Genomic DNA, 20,452 nt, shown 5'->3' with positions numbered 1-20,452 from the left:
CACACACATTTCCCCCAGCACACCAAGCACTGTGTCATCCTCTGTCAGAGCTGCACACAAGGGCACAAAGCAAATGTTCAGGAAAAGGCTCACTGAATGGGCAATTTCACACATCGCAATTTTCAACTCAGCAAAATAAACATTTCCAATATTAGGTACTCTAACAGTTACAGGACTAAGCCCAGTTTTGTTTGATGAGCCAGATCTTCATCACCCTCTTCCAGGAAAACCACTGGCTGCAAAGCATCAGTTCACAGCTAAGAAAATGGGTCAAGTCTTCCTGAAGCTGCTGCTGGTACCCTTTGGGCCTCTGCTGTGCCCCAGGAATAACTACACTGTCTAGAGATGGTGGGAAAATAGCTTCAAACATTACCTAACATACTTTACTGCACTGTAAAAAAATCATAAATTAATTGCAGCTACAGCTTCTCAAATTGAGAGGATTACTTGGTGGAGAGAAGTGGGTCTGAAATGCAGTTTATTGAGTGTTAACCCACAAGCTCTACCAAAAAATAAAGCTCACTGCCAATGACAATCAGGATACATTTGCATCACTCTTATCCAAGAGGCTAATATAAACTTGGGTATCAAAATCAGGTACCAAAGTTTGGGGTCTTTCAGTATTGAGAGAACTGCATTTGGTAGATGGAATACTGCCAACACTGGGGGAAGGCAGTGCTTTATCATTTCAGGAATGATCTTCAGATCCTTCCTACTGCAACACATGAAGGTTTAACTCACTAATGTTTTATTCAAACCCTACAGTACTCTCACAACATTTATATGACTATGCTCATGATACTGTGTTGCATACTTTAGCCTACAAAAACACAGACATTATAGCAGAACAGAAGAAGTTTATATATCATCACTGTTTTATAGAATCACAGAATGGTTTGGGTTGGAGGAGACCCTGAAGTTCATCCCAACTCCCCTGTTATGGGCAGGAACAATTTACACTACACCAGGTTGCTCAAAGCCCCATCCAACCTGGCCTTTACCACTGTCAGGAATTTATTATTTATGACAAATCACAACTGAACAGATAACTGAAAAAGTTACAAATGATTTTTTTTTTTTTGTAGTTTGCTAACCATACCAAGAAATCAGCATTTATAAAAAAAGCTTTAAAACCCAAATGTCAAATACCCAGAAAGACTTTTTCCAATGAGGTTTTTGTTTTCTCTCCTTCACTTCAATATAAGAGTTAAGTACAGCACATGTTTTAACCAAGGATTTCCTGGTATGCTAGTTAAGAATTTCTTTGCTTGGGCTTATCTGTGGCTCTGGCATCAGGGGGTGGACTATCTTCAAACCTCATACAGAAAAATTAGAAGTTTTCTTGCTCAAAGTGCAGTTACCAGAATGATGATCAATACACTAGGGCATCTGAAGACTGAACAAACTTGCTGGTAGCAGCTGTGTTTTAATCACAAAACAACCACCAGCAAACAAACAAACAAACCACATTCCAGACCACACACCTACACTTCTGTACATATACACATAGAACTGGATAAGCTTTTAGACATAAATATCCGTGTCTCTAAAACCAGGCCAGAGCTCCCAAGGAAACTAAAAACTTGTTTAATTTGTGCAAAATGACAAAAAGAGATGATCACCCAACAAAGCCAAATAAAACATGCAGAAATTACCAGCCAGAGGGGCCTTGATCCCTAAAAGGCATTAACGGGACTGTCACTGTTACAACAAAGCAGCATCCTCATTCAAAACATTTTCTTTGTTAATGACTTCCACCATTAGTAAAACCCTTTCACAGCTCTGTGGAAGAGTGTTTATACACGCACAGAGACATGTAACAGACCAAACACCTGACTGCTTCATTTTTTTTTTTCTAATCAAAGGAAGTTATATGTAATTTACAAGTTTTAAGACTGATGATAGGTGAAAGCTGTTTCCATATGGGAACAGAGAGATTTGTAACAGTGAAATGATATTTGCTTTACAACTGAAATTTTGCATTTCCCCTTGAAACTCTCTGGTTTACAAGCAAGAAAAATCTTTTCTCAGTCTTTTTCATCCTGGAATAGGACAATAAAAAATACCTGATTTCAAACACAATCATCATTTTAAAACTTACAGTACTTGAATGCATACACAGCAATGAAAAATTAAAATGCCCAAGTGTGCCAGCACATCTCCTAGGTAGGGTTATGGGGAGAACCCAGCTCCAGGCTCCTGGTTGCACCGGCACTTCACACACTTGACACCCTCTCACCGGGACAAAGCAGCTCTGCAAGCTGTCCCAGCCAGGCTGGCTGAAAGGGAAGAGCTCCCAAATGGACAGTGCACGGCCAAGGACTGTGCAAGGGCCCTTTCAGAAGGTCTGCAAGGACAGGGGCTGCTGCATCTGCTCTCACGTGTTACTGCACGTCCTCCGTTGCGCTGTCCCACCAACTCGGGGACACTTCTCACCTCCTCTCAGAGGACCTTGTCTCCCTGCTTAGCTGCGTGTTGATGATGTCACTGGGAATTAATGCTTTAAACAGTGAATTAAGCAACATAGCCTGCCAAAGACTCAGAGAAACACCAGTCCGAGCAGACCAGAACTCTTTGGCATTGTTCTCAATAACAAATTCAACTGCAAAATAAACTGGTGTCAAAACCAGACACGGTGTGGTGGCATCGGGAGGTAGCACGCTCGGCACTGGCATTCACATGACGCTGCCTCAGGATGCTTTATGGCAGTGACAGAGCGACAGGACTTCACAGCAGATGACAGACAGACGTCTTTTGTCTGGCCCCCTAAATCACTGGGCCGCTAATACCTGCTTCAGACTCTCAACTAAAAACAACATGCAGCCCGTACAAAAAATAAATTACCAGACCTGCAACAAAATGAAAATAACCGACTGCTTTCTGTCGAGGTTTCTCTTCGGCAATGGGGGCACGTGAGTCAACTCTCATGCACAGTTTGTTCTTCCCAGCCGATATTGGGCTAACTCCATCACAGACCCATCCAGCACTGCTGGGGCTACGGGAGTTCTTTATTTCCCGAGCTCTCTTCCCAAGGAACGTTTCTGGGGGACGGCGCCGCGCGGCTGTTCCCAGTCCGGCAGCGCTGGTCCCACCGCCCCGTCCCCTCCCTGCCGGGACGCCCGGGGCCCGGGCCCGGCACTCACCTATTCGGCCGAAGCTCTCCGACAAAGTTCTCCGCAACTTTTTCATCCTGCTGATCTTCTCGGCGGACTGCGAGTCGATCATGTCACACATCGGGGAGCGACCCCCCGCTCCCGCCGGCCGCCACCGCCGCTCGCCCGGCTCCGGGGGAGGCGCGGCCCCTCCGGCCCCGGGGCTGTCCCCACGCCCCGCGGAGCCCCGGGACAGCGCCGGTCCCGCCCGGGAAAGGAGAGCTACGCCGCGGCCGCGGCTGCCGCCGCCGCTGGAGCCGCTGGAGCCGCTGGAGCCGCTGGAGCTGCTGGGCTGCGCTCCGCCAGCGCCCCGCTCATCGCCCCGCGCCGCCGCTGCCCCGCGGCCGGAGCGGCAGCGCCGGGAGCGCCCAGGGACCGCCGCAGAGTCCGGGCAGGGCTGCGGGCGCCGGCGGCGGAGGGACGGACGGAGGGCGTGAGGAAGGGAGGGAGGGTGCGCTGAGAGAAAGGAGGAGGAGGAGCCTGGGCGGGCCGGGGAGCCCCGGGGAGGAAGGGCGGCGGCGGCGGGGGCGTGAGGGGGGCAGGCGGGGAGCGCTGGGGCCGGGCCGGGGGATGCGCGATGTGCGCGGCGCGGGGAGCGAGGGATGCGACGATTCCCGTCGGGAGCGCGAGGGATGCGGGCAGCGAGGGATGTGAGGGATGCGAGGGATGAGAGGGATGCGGCGATTCCCGTCGGGAGCGCTCGGGGCGGGGGCTGGGAAGGCGCTGGCCGTGGCTTTCGGGGAGCAGCGTGTCCGGCCGGCGCTGTCCGCGCCCCCGCCGCTGCACCGCGGTCTCCGGGGATCTCTGCGGTGCCCCGGGCCGGGCTGACCGAGGCTCGGCGGGGAAGGAGGCAGCCCAGGGCGGGCGGAGGGTGAGGGATGCTGCCCCAGCTGCTGCGGAGAAAAGGCTCGCTCCCCGAGAGAACCCGACCCGTCGAGTTGAAACTCGGGGTCCTCTCCCCGTGCGCCTCCAGGCACAGCCAGATAATGTGCATTCAAGTGCCTTAGCCTGCAACTTAATGAGTGTGGGAGCTTTTGATCTTGTTAACTCAATTGAACCAGCATTATTGAAAAATAAATCAGTTTAGCCCATCAAAATGAATGGTCGTGTCTAGTCCAAAGTATAAAGTAGGTACTTTTCGAGAACAATATGCTAGGTAAGATTTTAAAGCCCAGGTCTTTGTGGTTCAAATTGTATGTTAATGCGTGTTATCTGGTTAAAATGAACTTGGGTTTTATTGAGGATACCTAACACCATTTACTGGGATTAGACGGTGTCTAAGCTCAGTTTCAGATGCACATTTGTCTAGACAAGTGTTTAGATGAGTTGGGTTCAAGCCATCTGCAACTCTGTGCTCTGGGCTTGGGATTGAACCTTTCTAATGCAATGCAGCAGGGGTGGACAGTATGCAGTATCTTGAGGTGGAAATCTATTGCAATTATCTATTTTAATCTACTATGAGAAGAATGTGCATGTATCTCTTATGGCATAGAAGATAATGGGAGCTTGTCCTGCTGTATAGCAGTACAGTAGTGCTGTAAAATGTCTTATGTATAACCCTTGAATGTACAGACAGTTTGATAAAAAGGTTTTTGGAAGTGTGAATCCTCTTGACCCTGCTAACATCTTTGAAAAAGGAGCTAAAATGTCATTTTCAATGTTGGCTATGTCATGTTATGGAAGGGAATTGAGAAATGGTGGAAAATGGAACCTTGTAGAGAGCAGTGCAGGGAAAAGGAGGAGAAATAAAAATTAAGAAACAGACAAAGACACTAGAAGGAAAAAGGGAGGACACAAGTGCTTAAGGATGTTTAACTAAATAATTTTGAGAATATTTCATTTAAGTGCTTAATAATGGCTGATGGTTTGATCTTTGTCTGAAGCTGACTTTACTACCCCTGTTCTTAGTGGAGAGAAAAATGCCATCATCATAAATAAAATATTCTGGTCCAGGAGTTGAAACTGAGTTTAGCATCTGAGCCCTTTGCATTTTCTGTGTGCATCATTCACTCCAGGTAGCTCTGCTGTCTGGCTCAGACTTGTATCAATGCTGCTATAATTCAGTCCATTACTTGCTTTCAGCAATTAGGGATATAATTTCTGAGAGCTTCTTAGGAACCTGTAATTAACTGTGCTTAATTGATAGATGCTGTCTTACCCTAGATCCTAGCACCTAGTGAATTTGGAAAAATATTCTCTTTTTTCCTCCCTATTTCTAAGTAAACTATCACTTTATCACTTGTGAAGGACAAGTCTCTGCCAGGATACTACAGTCTTTCTTTCACAGAAAAACAAGCAACCCAAAATTTCTGAGAAGCATCTGGCTTTGCAGCTGCTTGGGAATAATCTACAAGCATATGTCAGGGTCTTTTAAATCAATGAAAATTTTGCCTAAATTAGACACTAGTGTGGTGCCAAGTGAGAGAAACCCAGGTCTTGTCTTCTGGAAATTGTACAACCTCAGGATGCAGAATGTTACACAGACTTTCTCCATCAGAGGAAGGACAAGCTTCCAGCTGTGCACAGATTCTCCAACTGCACCCTACAATTTGTGTCATTCTTCCCACCGTGGTCTTTATTTGGCAGAAATATTTCTGTGAAAGTCCTTCTTTGTTCTCTCCCCAGCCCAAACCTCTTCTGTTTCCAAGGGCTACTGTATTGAAAATTCATTGAATTCAGGAATGTGGAATCACTTCTGTAGCTTTGATCAACCTCATAAGCTGGTAGTTCTTATTTCTTGTCTCTGTATTTCCATCACCCATCTCAGGAAACCAGTAAAGCAGAAACACCCAATTAACAAACCACAGAGATAGCAGCTACTCTGATGATGGTGCTTTGCTTCCTTGTAGGTACAGGATTTCAGCTCTGTTTTAAGTCTTTCAATTTGTGGCATAAAAAAATTTGCATGAAAAACATACAAAATGATGTTGTTTGCTCCCTTCTTCTGCAAGCCTTTACCATGTTAAAGCATGTTTGCATTTAATGGGGTATCTGTTTTATGAAAAGCCAGGCACATTATTTACAGCACCTTTTCTTACATCAACTTTCCAAAGAAACACCCTAAACAAAAACTGCTTGCAGTTTCTTTATGACCCAAGCATCTCCTTTCCTGGCTTTGGTAAGAATTCAGTACAAACCCTGGCCTCTGCTGCTGACACTGAGTCATGCTGAATCACTCTGCAAATGTAAGTATTATCAAGTGCAGGAAAAATAGTTGCCAAGATATCACTTGCAAGTTGGACAAGGGGAAACCTTCACCTCAGTGCATCATGCAAGCCAGGAGCCTCGTGTTTCAATGTCTCACGCTGAGGTGTGGGTTATTCCTGAAGAAGGGGAGAGAGCAGGACTGGCAGTTTGTCCATTATTGTGTAAAAGAACATATTGTTTGGAGCTGGAAGCAGCGTGGTCAGGGCCTGGAGCACAGGGTGTGCCAGCAGTCTCCTTGCTGCAGATGGAGCAGCCACAGCCGTGCTGTTCCTTTCTTGCAGGGTAAGATGAAACAACAGAAAAATAAACCCATGGTGTATGGTGCAGGTGGTGGCTTGGGGTGTAACAGAGATCTGTGCACTCTCCAGGTCTCAGGGCATTTGCTGTTGATTTTATGGGGTAATTTTATGTGGTCTGAGCCCTGTCTCGACCCCAGTGTTTGTCGTGTGTCCCCCCAGCCCCGACCCTGTAACACTTCTTAGGGACTCTTGAAAGGCAGTGTGCTTAAGTTACATTCCTGGGCCAAGTGTTTGAATTTCAGGAGCCTTACGAGCACATAAACAAGCAGTGTGTGTTTGTGGAAGAGGTAGTTAATGCCATTGATTTGGTGTGTTATGTGGGCAGACTAAAACCTTGGTCTGTTGGAGGAAAGCTGTAAAGCTCTCCAGGGAGATGAAACAGTCCGTGTAACTTCTCTGGGGACACCACTGTCTTGTCAGGCCTTCTGCTGCCAGTATAAAGTAGATTTTCATAAATCTCTCTGTCTGGAGACACTCTGCATTAGGCCAGTCTGCTCACCTTGAAAAGATCTCTGCTGCAGTGTCTGGGACCTGAGTGCTTGGAGCTGTGCTGCTTGTTAACACACAGCAATCCTTTCGTGACCCTCCAGTGATGAAGATGGATGTACAGTCACATAACACACCCCCCTCCTCTTCCCCCCTCCCCCAGTCTCACTTTCACTTGTCCTCTAATAATACTCAGTCCAAGATGACTATTATCTGAAGAGAAAGCCAGGCTCTGCTAACACAAATGGTGCCGTATCCTTAGGGACACGACCTTTAAGCTCTGCTAGCAAAATGCATTAGTGACAAAAATTAAACTTCAGCAATAGCAGAACAGTACGTGTGTAATCTGTATCCACATCATAACTTGATCCCACAAAAAGTTCTCAGAGCTGGTGTATTTTATGTTGCTTTATTGGTGATTATCGTTAAATCCCAGTTTTTATCCACCTGTGGAGTTTTCTCCTTGTTGCTATTCCATGCAGCCCTGCTGATAAACAGAGGGCACACAGGCACAAGTATTGCCTCTCCAGCCTGGCTGCTATTCCCAAAACCTGCTCTTTGGGGTAAGAAGGGATGAGTAAAGGTTCACACACATGGTTCCAAAGGCACAACAGGCAGAAAGTGTTTTTCTTGCTGCCTTATATCCAACTGCTGATTAGAGGTGACCTGCTGAGCCACCCGTGGTTTTTCACCTCTAGTACCCTCTCGTGGTCACTTTATTTCATGTATTAACATATGGGGTCACTTGTTTTCTGTTTCATTCTTACTTTACAACATCACATCAGGGGTTAAATGGCTGCAAGTGAAACATAACATCTTTAACCTTGGTGTAGTTCCTGTCCCTGTTAAGCAGCTTCCTTGTGGTGTTTGTGAGCAGGTAATTTCCCAGGAAGGTATGGATTCTTTTTGGCTTGGCCATCACACCAAGTTGTGGGTTAACAGGCAGCTGAGCATTGCACATCTGCTTACTCACATCCACAGAATGGAAAAGTTAGAGTAAACACAAGAAAACTCACGGGTTGATAATTTTATAAGCAAAGAAGTGGAATGAGAAAGAAAACAAAAGATAAGCAACACAAAGGCAATCACTTGGCACCTCCCCCACAGTGATGCCCAGCCTGCTCCTGAGGCAAAAAACACCTGGCCTATCTAAACTCCTCTTTACTGCATTGCTGAACATATTGTTACATGGCATGAAATATTGCTTTGGACAGTTTGGGTTGTATCTGCTTGTATTCCCTCCCCACCTCTTGTGGACCCCAATCTATTCACTGGTTGGGGAGCAGGAGAAACAGAGGCAACCTTGATGCTGTACAGACACTGCCCAGCTATAAAAAGAGTCTATACAGCAGCATTGTTTTGGTCACAAATCCAAAACACAGCATCGTAGGAGCTGCCATGAAGAGAATTAACTCCATCCCGGACCTAGTACACACAGAGCAGGAAAATCACAGTGAGGATACAGTGTGCAGAAAAAAATACATATTAATAACAATGTATCAGAAACCCACACACTTCAAACTAACAAAGTAGCATAATTGTTATGAACTGAAATCTTTTACAATATATACTTTGTATAAATGGTGTCACCTCAGAGATTCTGCTGGGCGGGTATAGGTAGGTTAGGTTTGCAGGAATAGGCTGAGGTGCTTTCCAGTTTAAAATCACCTGGCTACCTAGCAACATAGCATTGATACTGAATGTTGTTCCTGTAAAATAAGTGGAAAAACCTTTCAATGAGCTCATTTTCTTATGCCATCTTGATAAAAGTCTAGTGAAAGGGAAAATGGTATTTAACATGCAATGGCCCCAACCATCGTGATTTTAGATCCCAGTGTTCTGAAGTCACTTAAACATTCAGCAAATGCTCATGATGAAAATGATGCAAAATGAAACAGCAGGAGGACTGAGGTTGATTCACTTAGATGCACTAACAAAGCATGTGTGCATCATGTCATTTTATCATAAACACTGAATAAAGGGTGTTTACTGTAACAACACACATTTTCTTTGCAGCAAAATCTCATCTGCACTGTAGCATTATTTGTGCAACTCAGAAGTCTGTGCCTCTACACAAACAAAGCCCAACTGATTTGGGCTGGGAAAATATGATAATTGGCATACACAGCCTGGGGAAATTTCTTATGGGCAAGGGTCCTCTTGTGGGTAACCCATAATTGTGAAAACACATAGGCACACAATGCCAGTTGATTCTAGGTGTGAATATTTAAGCACTACGTGCAAAATTAAAAACCCATATACTGATATCACTTGGAAACAAGCTTGAAATATTAACCCTACTTTATTTCTAAGATATCCCAACTTTTTCTTGCTCTGCTTTTAGATTTTTCCCCATTTCTTAACTAGTAAAATCACTTGCAATGACTATTAAGGGAGCTGGATTCCATTTACTCATATTTCTCTTTACTTTTTTAGACTGCTTGAATCTGTAGGACAGAGTGTAATGGGAATGTTATCTCTCTGTGGAGAGAGAAACTCTCCCTCAAAAATAATACAAAAATTTGCAGTATTATACATAAAAGGCTGCTTTGTCAAAATGGAGATCTGTCCCCTTAACATGAAAATCTGGATGGACTTCAGGCATGCAGGAAAACATTGCTTGTTCTTTCTGCTCAGTTCTATCCCAAAATCAGCACCTAAGGCACTTAAAAACAGTCCAGCCCACATGGCACCCTGCTGAGGGAAGGTTTCAGAACCTGTATCCTACAGCTTTATTTAGTTCCTATCACTGTGGTAACGAAGTACTGCACAAATTAAGTGCCACAAATTCACAGCTGAATACTATCCCTCACTACCAGCTTGTTGGTCTTCACAGGGTCAGCACAAATGAGTGCTCCTGATCTCCCAGTCCAGGTCTTTCCTGCAGTGCAGTAGCAGTATAGCTCAGGTTGCCATTTAGGGGGCTTCTACACTGATAAGGAGCCACTCAGAAGTGATGTTTGCAGGTAGTGCAGGTATGGTCTCTGCACAGAAGGGCTGCAGTCAAAAATTTACAATGGAGAAGGCCACAGTAAATGTGACAGTTGAAGGATGGCAGCACCCATCACCTGCAAAATGAGTCAAAAGCATAAGAAACAGCAAATTGGCCACTATTGCATATAACTCCCAGGAAATCTGTGATTTTGAGAAAGATGAAAGGGAGGCTTTGTGTTTGTTTAAAGCACTGCTTCCAGGAGTTAGGGGGGAAAGCATAAAGAGATTTTAAGGAAAATTCAATTGAAGAAGAGCTGGAAACACTAATTAAAGGCAGGGGTTTGTGCCACTGCAGAACCTGGGAAGTGCAAAGATTTATGTAATTAGGAGTTTTAAAAGGAAATAAAAGGTGGGGGTGTTCAATGCAGCAGAAGGTGGAGAGGCAGCAGAAAGAAACAGGATGATAAGCTGGAAAGATGACCTATAAAACAGATTTTGGAAGGTGGATAAAGAACCTTTGTCAAAACTGAAGATTAGGAGCTTGTGGCAGGCAGCCTGTGATATGAAGAGAATTTTAGTTCCATGAAGAAAGAACAAAAATCACTCTGGACAAAAGGAGCTGCCAGATTAAAAGTGCCTGGACCTGTGTGAAAATTAGATGGGACAATTTCCTCCATTTAGTTTTAAAATAATGTATGAAGTAAATGCTAAAAGGTGAGACCTCCTGCAAAATTAGGAGGAGAAAAGCCCAGGTTATTGTAATAAATTTGTGGTGATCTCCAGGCACACCAACTAATTACAGCACTTGTGACAGTCTCGTCAGGACTGTGTTGGGAGAATTTGAGATGCTGACCTGTAAGCCAGTGAAAAGGCAAGTTATTTTAATGAAATGTTGTTCATAGAAACTAGCTAGAAACAAGTCAGAGCAGAGAGCATCTGCATTAGATTTAGTGGCACCTTCATTCAGTTCACTCCTGTGGGCTGAGCTACCCAGAGTCTGTTCCATGCATTGCCTGAGCACTGTTTGAGCAGTGCTGCACTGCAACTGCTCCCACTGGGATTCCACTGCCTCTTGGAAGCATTGTGTGGAAAACATACAGCTCTCCAAAGGTGATGGAAAATGGGATCATGAGCAAATGTTGTTTGCATGGTGCCAATAACACTGGGCTGTGGGTTCAATCCCCATTCACTGAAAAGCTGGACTTGATGATCCTTGTGGGTCCCTTCCAACTCAGAATATTCTGTGACTGTGATTCTGTGAGATGTGCTGGATGGAGGGAGGGAGGGAGGGAGTGCAGCCTCTTGGACACTTGCATTTCTGAGGTACCAGAATGGAAGGAGGCACAACAGAGGGTGAAATGATGATATGAAGAGAAAGGCAGTGGACTGGCATGATCCAGCTGGACACACAAGAGGAGTTAACAGAGAAGCAGGTTCAGATCTGAGCAGAAGGAAGTCAGACACAGAGAGAAAGACCTTGGAGTCATCCCTGCAAAACTTGTAACCAGAACTACACAAGGGCTGCAGAATTTAATGGTTAGAGGTCTTAGTACCCCATAACAAATTAATTATTGTTGTTGGTCTACATGTAAACACGGATTATTACAAGATAAGTCTGCTTGCATCAGTAATGAATTGATCCCAAAACACATGCAATATTGCAACTAACTAGATTCAGCATTTGCATCCTTTGGTTATGTATCTTACTGAGGATTTAAATATCACATTTGAAAACCCATGGATTTCAAGCCTGGGATACATTCATGTCTGCTAACCTGAAATTTGAAATTAAGTACCTAACCCCTTCATCTAATTGATGAAAATAAGAAGTTGATTCACATTCTTATTTTTATTTCCAAGTTTATATAATAAAAATTCACTGCTCACAAGCTACACTAGCAGAACTTCATTTACTTGTACAGAAATTTCCAGAATATATATTTATGTTTCTCCTTTATAAGGAGAAGCAAATAAAATGTGGTAAAATGAACAGGACTTTCAGTGTGGTTCTCCAGTAAAAGGCTAAAAAGCAAATAATCCCACATTACTTGCTAAAGTATTTACAATATATCTGAAATTTCTCTTGAAGTTGCAGCCATCCAGAATGGATGTGTCTTTAAGATTTATAAAAAGTGATACACAATATAAATAAGTGCATATACCCAGGGGGAAAGGCCCCTGAGGAGTGATTCAGAAGACAAATTCACTGCAAAGTAATTTTTTTTTTCTGGTGAAAGCTTCACTTGGCAGTCCCTGCTAAGAAAAATCTCTTTCAGAAAAAAAGTTTGTGAGTGATACAGTACTAAGGAAAGCCCTTGATAATTCCAGCTTCTTGAGTTCACAAAACAAGGTTCTCATAATTGCATGTGGTGCTCCAAGCATCCCAAAGGAGGTGACACTAAGCCCTCATTCCTCCACACTAATTAAAGCAAAAAAAATCTCTATTGTTTTAGACCCATCTTTTCACCTAGTGCCTCCAGTTCATATATAGCTACTTTGCCATAGAAGAACCTTATGCTGATTGAAAATATTTCAGGCAATTTCTCAGTTGTTGTTGAGATCAAGAAGGGGGAAAATGGAAAGCCAGTAAATCAGAATAGCTGATGTTGTCACATCTTGTTGTTACAAGAAGCTCCTTGTAACAAAAGCAACAGCAGAGAAAAGACACTATCAACCAGAAGAGAAGGGATCATATTCTGAATATTCTTCAGGATAAAACAAGTTAGGAGGTATAGGACAGGGTCATTCAAGGAACAGGCAGATATCCAAAGCTGCATCAGAATGAAGGAAGGAACCCCTCAGATGTAATATGTACCTCTTGGGTAACTTCTTACCATTCATTTACTGCATGACAGAGTCACTCTTCGTGCCATCTCCCTCTAGAATCTGGGTCATTTTGAACTTTCAAACCAGCAGCATTGTAGTGCCCAACCATCCCCATAAACCAGATCCTTCTCCACCGGGCTCCAAGGCACAGCAACCAAAGACCTCCTGCTGCTCCCACAGGATTCATTGGATTCTGCAGCTCCAGGTACTGTACAGAGACAAACATTTTCTGTCATTTAACTGAGTCCAGTGTTGGATGGTGTCTAAATTTGATTTTTTTATTGTTTATTGCTTCCACAGCATGACCCTATTTTTTTTCAACTTTTGCACCAAGGATTAGAGGTTGGCCTTGGAAAGTGATAGCCAGTGACCTAGAAGGACTTTCTGTGGTGCAGTGTTATCCAAAGATTATCTTTCCAAATAAACAACTCAGCTGCTGTGATTCATGGTCTGTGTTTGATGTCAACAAGAACACTGGTACCAGCAATGACAAACAGCTCAGGCTGCTTCTAGCTTTCTGCCCAGCTGAGCAGCTCTCATGATGAGCAAATGAGAGCAGTTTGGTATCACACATCTTCAGGGAATAACTTGAAGAGAAGACTTGATTTACTGGGTGCAAAATGTATTAAAAAGATACCTGACACCATTTTTGCTGCAAGCCTCAGTTCCCAAGTTATGCTCCTTGCTGCTTCAGCATTCTCCTTCATTAGGTGTCTTTTGTCTGACTTAATTTGGCTGAAGCCATGTACCTGTATTTTAGAATAAGAGTCTATCAGGTAATGCAACTAGGGAATAAAAGGAAAAATGCATTTTTAATTTATTTGGTGTACTGAAAAGAATGTCAGGAAGGAAATTTGTAACAAAAGACAGTTTTATGGCTCCTTTTCTTGCTTCACAATGTGATCTAATTATGTACTTGTTCAAATGACAGTTCCCTCGTGATTCTCATTTAAGAGAACTGCTAACCAATGGAATGATCAAAACCAACACTGTAGAACAATTCCATCATATTCAGGATAGAAGTCCATCACAGGGCTGTCTGATCACCAGATTTGCTGGTGTCTAGCCTGAGGGCATTAAATACCTTCTCTGACTGACACATTTATGTCTTTTTGCAGAGTCTGTCTATTCATGTTTTCCAAAGTTTAAAAACCTGTTCTTCTTGGGGAAAAAAAAAAAAAAATCCTTCCTCATGAATGAAAATTAAGCCAGCACCATGGTTTTCTTCCAGGTTCAAGCACCCTGGTAGTGCAGCCAGGCTGTGGGCACAGCTGGAGCATCCCTGCATGGCTGTGATCCAGCACTGGGGCTTGTGTGCCTGCCCTAGGATGGCAAATAGAGAACACTGGCTCGAGTCCATAGATGGCAAAACTCACCTTTGAGTGTAGGTGAGCAACAGAAATCGGAGGGTTTATTTATCCCTCTACTCCCCCAAGGGTTTGTGAACTCTCTGTTTATCCTCTGAGGGAGAGGGCTTCAGTGTTTGTGTTGCCAAATTCAGCAATATATGTCTGAGAACATCACTGACTTCCTGTACTCTTCCAAATGAAAGCAAAGAGATTTCTATCTTCCTCTGTTTAAATCTGATTTATGATACAGTTTAACAAAGGATCTGGTAGCATTTTAAATTCCCTGTGAATGTGAAAACAAGTAAGAGCCTAAATTCTTGTAATTCTGTGTTCTTTTTAATTCCAGTCTGAAAAACTACACTGATAACATACTAGATAGATAACATTTTTAATTTATTCATTACATTCTGATAATTTTTCATATAAGTAATTACATCAATAAATTCGGCATAGTCCTTTGAAGTTCTATTTAGAAAGTACCATGTTATCTGCATGTAATAAACCTCATATATCTACCCTCCCTCTTCTACTATCATGTCTAGTGACTACTATTACAAGCTTTTTAAAATATTCCTCTGCTCAGCTTAATAGGGATTTTTACAGTATCATTACACATTCTAATTGGGCAATTAGGGGTTTTGTGCCACTAATCGAAATGCAGGGCGAGTCACTGAACTAGTGCAAGCTATGTAAAAAGAAATGAGCTGAAAGGACAGTGACAGATTTACCTACACAGAGTGACAAAACCCAGAGCCAAGTGTCAGGCACTGCTGCCACTACAGCCCAGAGCAAAGCCCCTGAACAAAGTGCCTCTGGTTAAAAATTCACCCATGGAAAAAAGGATTCTCCAAATTTCTGTGAAGATGGGTTTGTACCGCCCCTCACTACTATTTTGATTTTGAGGCCCAAACCCCCTTGTGCTAGAGGATTTCCTGCATCCAACCATTTTAGTGCCTGTTTTGGAATACCTTCAGCCTGGGCAGCTTTGGCTAACCAACATATTCTATGTTTGATGAGGGGACAAACTCATCAGCATTGAGCATTGGAATAATCTTGAATTCTATTTTTTCACATTCATAGCCCCATATTAGAGCATTAAACATCCTCTTCATCTGACCTAGGGGTCCATATGAATGTTTGGTAAGCTTTAGTGGGAAAATATTAACTTATTTTTGTAATATCAAGCACATTGCAGTCTGATGAAGCTGGTGCTTCTGATATTCCTAGGACATGGGCATTTAATAAAGACAAGAGTCATCATGGCTGAGGGGTTCTTCCTTAGGAATATATTCCTATGTTGATCTTTTTGTTATTAGAAACATGACGTTTTTCATATTATTTTCCTCACAGAAGGAATAGCAATTTTGAAAACAGGGGAAGTGGAGATGGGCTTGGATCCTGATTACCTCAGGCTAATTTGGGAATTTCCCCCTTAGAAGTCAGTCTATTTGATCCTACTGACTCAAATTCACCATATGTCAACCTACACCCAGTTTTAGTCCTGTGAATCAACTTAATTTTGAGGACATTCTGAGCACCAAAATTAAGTCTGTGTTTCAGCAGGAGCTACTCAGAGCACTAGCTAGTCATGACTTCAGCAACCCAGGACAGATATTCAGTCTCTTAAAAATGGTTTGAAAAACACTCTAAATGTCTTTATTCTTTGCTATTCAGGTGTGAAGCAACCTTGCAGCAGCAAGGGACACTCAGAAGGATGACACTGCTGAGCTGACATTTGGATCTTTGTGAAAATTCCATCAGACCAACAGTAACCCTTGAGGGAAAACTTGGGAATATCACTGAGACCAGGAAGACTAAAACCCAGAAGTTGTACCTTATAATCCACTGCATCTGATCTCCACTGGTGAGTACTGAAGAATGGAAATGCTTTTCCAGACCACAAACTGTGTCAGGAGCCCACTCTGCACATGGTATTGCATCTGTGGAGAGGCCTGAACCAGTCATATCTTCACCAGCTTGCCCAGAAATGCAGCCATGCCAAAATGCAAATTCCATGTGCTTCCACTTGCCTTGCAACTGCAATGAAAGCAATGTAGCCATACCAGCAACTGTGTCCCAGGAATGAGCTGAGTCTTTGTCCTGCTGGCTCTGGCTGTGTGCTGTTCAAATAAAGCATCAAAGCACTGTATTAGTCTGTTGCAACAATTTCAGCTCTGCCACAAACCATATTTTTTAAAATAAGCTACTCAGTGATGGTAAAAAAATTATTAGGAGTCAAATGGATTTTCCCTGGATTTCACTATCACCTTCTTACAACCCAGGAGGAAGAATTTCTCTTTGCAGATGCCATGCTGACTCTTTTCCACAGCAGGCTCAATTGTCCAGGGTAACTGATCTGAATTCACACTGTAGTGATCTAGGTTATTGGAGTTTCAAGAATATATGTGAAGAAGAAAGCAGCCTTAAAAGAAAACTATGGTACTGCAATACAAGAGGCAAAATAGTCTTGGAGATAACCACCTTGAAATGTTGCAAATCCTCTTTTGCCAGGACTGAGAACTTAAGTAATCTGATAACAAGAATTGTGTTATTAATAAAAAGGAAAAAGAAATAACGAAACAAAATAATGGGAACTTAAAGGACTCTCCTTGAGGGCAAGAGTGGTATGTGTGTGTGATTACTGAATTGATGCATGGGAAATGAGTAACTAGGGCTGGTCTGGGAACACCAAGTGCCAGATACTATTTCAAGCCAGGTGACCATAAGGGGTATACAAAACATTGCCCTTGGGATGCAGGTCAGAGAAGTATTGAGCTCAGTAACTGTGACAGAAACAGTGGTATGAAAATCCACATCAACTTTTTTCCTAATCCTTTTTGCCATGCTGCTACTTGACAACTCCTTGCAGAGATTGGAAGGTCAAATTAAAAAGAAAAACAAAACCAAAAAAAAATAACTGCCAAGTCTCTGGACCAACTGTAAATATCTTTATCTTCTTTCTGCATCTTACTTCAGCATGTTAATACACAAACAGATTCAAACTTAGAGGGTTCTCAAAGTGACTTTGCTTAGTCTATCACCCATTTATCTGCCATGCCAGCACTTGACTCAAAGTGACAGCTCAAAAACTCTGCCCTCTATTACTTTTTCTTGTTTAAAAGCAATTGCTATATCAGCAAGAGAGAAGTCACTCCATTTGATTAATAATACATACTGATGGTCAAGACATTCAGTCAGAAAACTGATAAATTGTTAAGCTGCTAAAATCCACCTGCAGATTTCTTTAGGTCTAGACTTACCTTCTGACCTTCCCACTTTGTGGAAGCTCGCTTAAGACATCACTAAATATTTTCTCTGTAAACTATGTAAAATAGGAAAAAGGAAAGTTTTAGATTTTCATACAGCCTTCTTATAAACAAACACTAAGCCTGGTTATTGATGCAGCAAGTGAATCAACCTGGGAATTTCTGATGTAAGAATACAGTGTAGTTGCATATTTTTACTTCTATTAAAGATGACAGGACATAACAAAATACAAACATGCAAATCTCATCAAAGTTGTGCAAAAGAGAACACCATTTGTGGATCCCTTCTGTACTGTTTTTCCACTATTTTCCTTTTGCCTCCTTTCATGACTCACAACTTTTCTTGTTTGTGGATTCACTACTTGCCTAGCCTTCACCACTTCACCATGGCTTAAAACAGCAACCAAGGAGTCAAAGTGGAAAAAAGACTTTTGTTCTCATCACTGACATTTAACATCTCTTGTAGGAACTCAGCATCAGAAAAGAAAGCAGAGTTTGCTGTTTTGGCAACTAAGGTGTGTTGTTGAGAATGAGCACATGAACCCACATGTGACAATCCTAGCCAAGAAACTAATGCTGAATTATAGAATACATATATTTATATATATAGAACTCTGAGCTTGAGAGCCAATGTACACTTCTACATATTTAAACATTTAATCCTCTCATGCCAAATCCAAAGCCTTAATGATTCCACAAAAAAAGACTAAATGTATTTGCTCAGCCAGATATTGAGTGTAAACCACATGAAGCCATTAAAATAAACACTGGTTTTTAATGTTATTTGAATGTATCAGAGTGATGACCCTTTCTGGATGAAGGAGCTTTTGAGGAATGGTCTTAGAGAAGTCTGTCAATTGCCACCAAGCAGAAACACAACTTTAGGAATACTCAGGAGATATTTTCAGTCCTGACATGTCACTTTCTACATACTTTTGACAAGTTCCTTCCTCTCTGCCCTTCAAGTGGCTGTTGTAGCACCCACAGAAAGGATAAATCAATCAACAGCAAGCTTGGTTGCTGCATTTGGAAAGATGAGAGCCTATGTGAGCTTTGAAAAGCTTTCACCCATGTAACCTCCCCAGCCCATGATTTGAAGCACAGGGGCAATCAGATGCTGGCTGATTAGAACCCCAAAACCAAAGATGATAAAGCTCAGACTGAGGCAGGCACTGTGGGAACAGTCACATGCAATCACTGCCAACTTCACTGTCTCCCCAGACCACTGACCTGCCCTCCCCCCATCACTTCTTCACAAAGTGTCTTTCATCCTCTCTGTTCCTGTTTGGCCCCTGACACTCAGAAAGACAGCAAGAGAAGTATCCTAGCTGTTTCTGTCCCCTTTTTTTCTGGACTGGCCGCATGTTCAGCAGCTCAGCCAGGGCATCCTAGAGTTGCAAAGTAACTGGCACACAGCCCAGAGCCACTCCTGGTGCCCCTGCTTGGCATAACAAGAAACTTGGAAAGGATACATGGTAAAATCTATGTATGGGAGTCTGAAACAAAGATACCCTGAAAAAAAAAAACTTGACCATTTTCCAAAACTACTTTTGTACATCTACTTAATAATCAAGTAACAATTAAGAAAGACATGGTACAGACAACTACATAGAGTCATATCAAATCCAAGATTTCTCAAGTGGCAAAAGTGTTCCTGCATTAAGTTAAAACAACATGCTTAAATTTTCCAAAATTTTCTTCACTTACATAAATTATATCCAGCAATATCAGTCTCAAACCTGTCCCATTTGAGATTTGAGTACTGCAATTGTATTATTCTATTCTGTGAAAAGATAAACACAAATTTTAATTTTTTCACTTCCCAGACTGTTCTTTTCAGACAGCAATACCTTCAGTACAAAAATCAACAAGCAATAACCACTAAAAGTGTAATTACAGAGGAAAGGGAATAGATTTTGAATAAAGAGGAAATCAGAAAAACACAATAAACAGATACAGCTCTCAGGATTAGGTTATGCTGTTTCCCTACTTTTGTTATTATATTGCATACCTTCTGTTTCTTTTGTTGAAAAAGTGTGGAGGAGGGGAAGCTCACACCAAAGATGATAAATGCCTTTGTTCATACACCTGAGAAACAAAGATACTACCACACCTCTTTCTACAGCTGTTTTCCAATTACTTGTGGCTACATTGAAATACAAAGGCGAGTAATCCTTCTCCTGGTAAGGCAAAGTAAGAAACGGTGACATACAGAAAAGCAGAGAAGGTAATTAATATAATGAAATATGGGTATTTCCCATCCAATTATTTGCTTCAATGAACACAGAAAAGAAAGGTTAAATAATCTGAAAAGTCTGGGGATTTTGTGAAGATTTTTGCATTTTCTATTAAGCTCTAAGGCTGGCATCCACAATAGTCTTAATTAAATTAATAGTCTTAACTGTGTAAGCAAAAATATACCACATTCAATGTCCAGCTTAACATTTTGTATAAACTACAGAACTGAAGTTAAGGCTTAACATAAGGTAACTCTGACCACAGTCATTGCCTTCTTATGTTCACAACTGTGACTTAAAAATGTCAATTCTCCTGTTCACTTTTCTCAAAATATTTTGGTTCTTCAAGTACTTTACCATCTTTGAAATTGTAAAAAAGGTTGTCCCTCCTCCCCTTTTTGATAGAATACATGACAGCCCTCCGTACATTGTAGCAGGTGCTGAAGAAAAATGCTTTTCTATTAAGTCAAGAATGTCACTACTTGGGTCGTGAGACAGCAGACAGACCTTCATCATTTTTGCAGTTATCTCCAGGGAAAACCATCAGCATGTTTCATTTCCACACTATCAACTCACTCTTATCATAGACCATCATTCTTCTAAGACAGGCATTTGAATAGTACTTCAGATTTGACAATGGCTGACAGAAAAAGAAACATGAAATTAAACACAGTGCCTACTAATAAAGCACTAAAT

The 20,452-nt window shown here is 42.3% G+C and overlaps 1 protein-coding gene across 3 annotated transcripts in view; it reads right to left on the bottom strand.

The window, feature by feature from the left end:
- CDK14 (cyclin dependent kinase 14) overlaps nt 1-3,306 on the bottom strand; it is a 337,412-nt gene extending 334,106 nt beyond the window's left edge. For all 3 annotated transcript variants that reach the window (XM_079300341.1, XM_079300340.1, XM_079300342.1), the window contains exon 1: nt 3,144-3,306. In XM_079300341.1, coding sequence (XP_079156467.1) covers nt 3,144-3,234 — 91 coding nt within the window. In that variant the 5' untranslated portion in view covers nt 3,235-3,306. The remainder of the gene's footprint in view (nt 1-3,143) is intronic.
- Between the last annotated feature and the right edge of the window lie 17,146 nt (nt 3,307-20,452).

This window comes from Erithacus rubecula (assembly GCF_903797595.1).
Source record: "Erithacus rubecula genome assembly, chromosome: 3".
Taxonomy (NCBI): domain Eukaryota; kingdom Metazoa; phylum Chordata; class Aves; order Passeriformes; family Muscicapidae; genus Erithacus; species Erithacus rubecula.
This window is presented reverse-complemented; position numbering and strand designations above follow the sequence as displayed.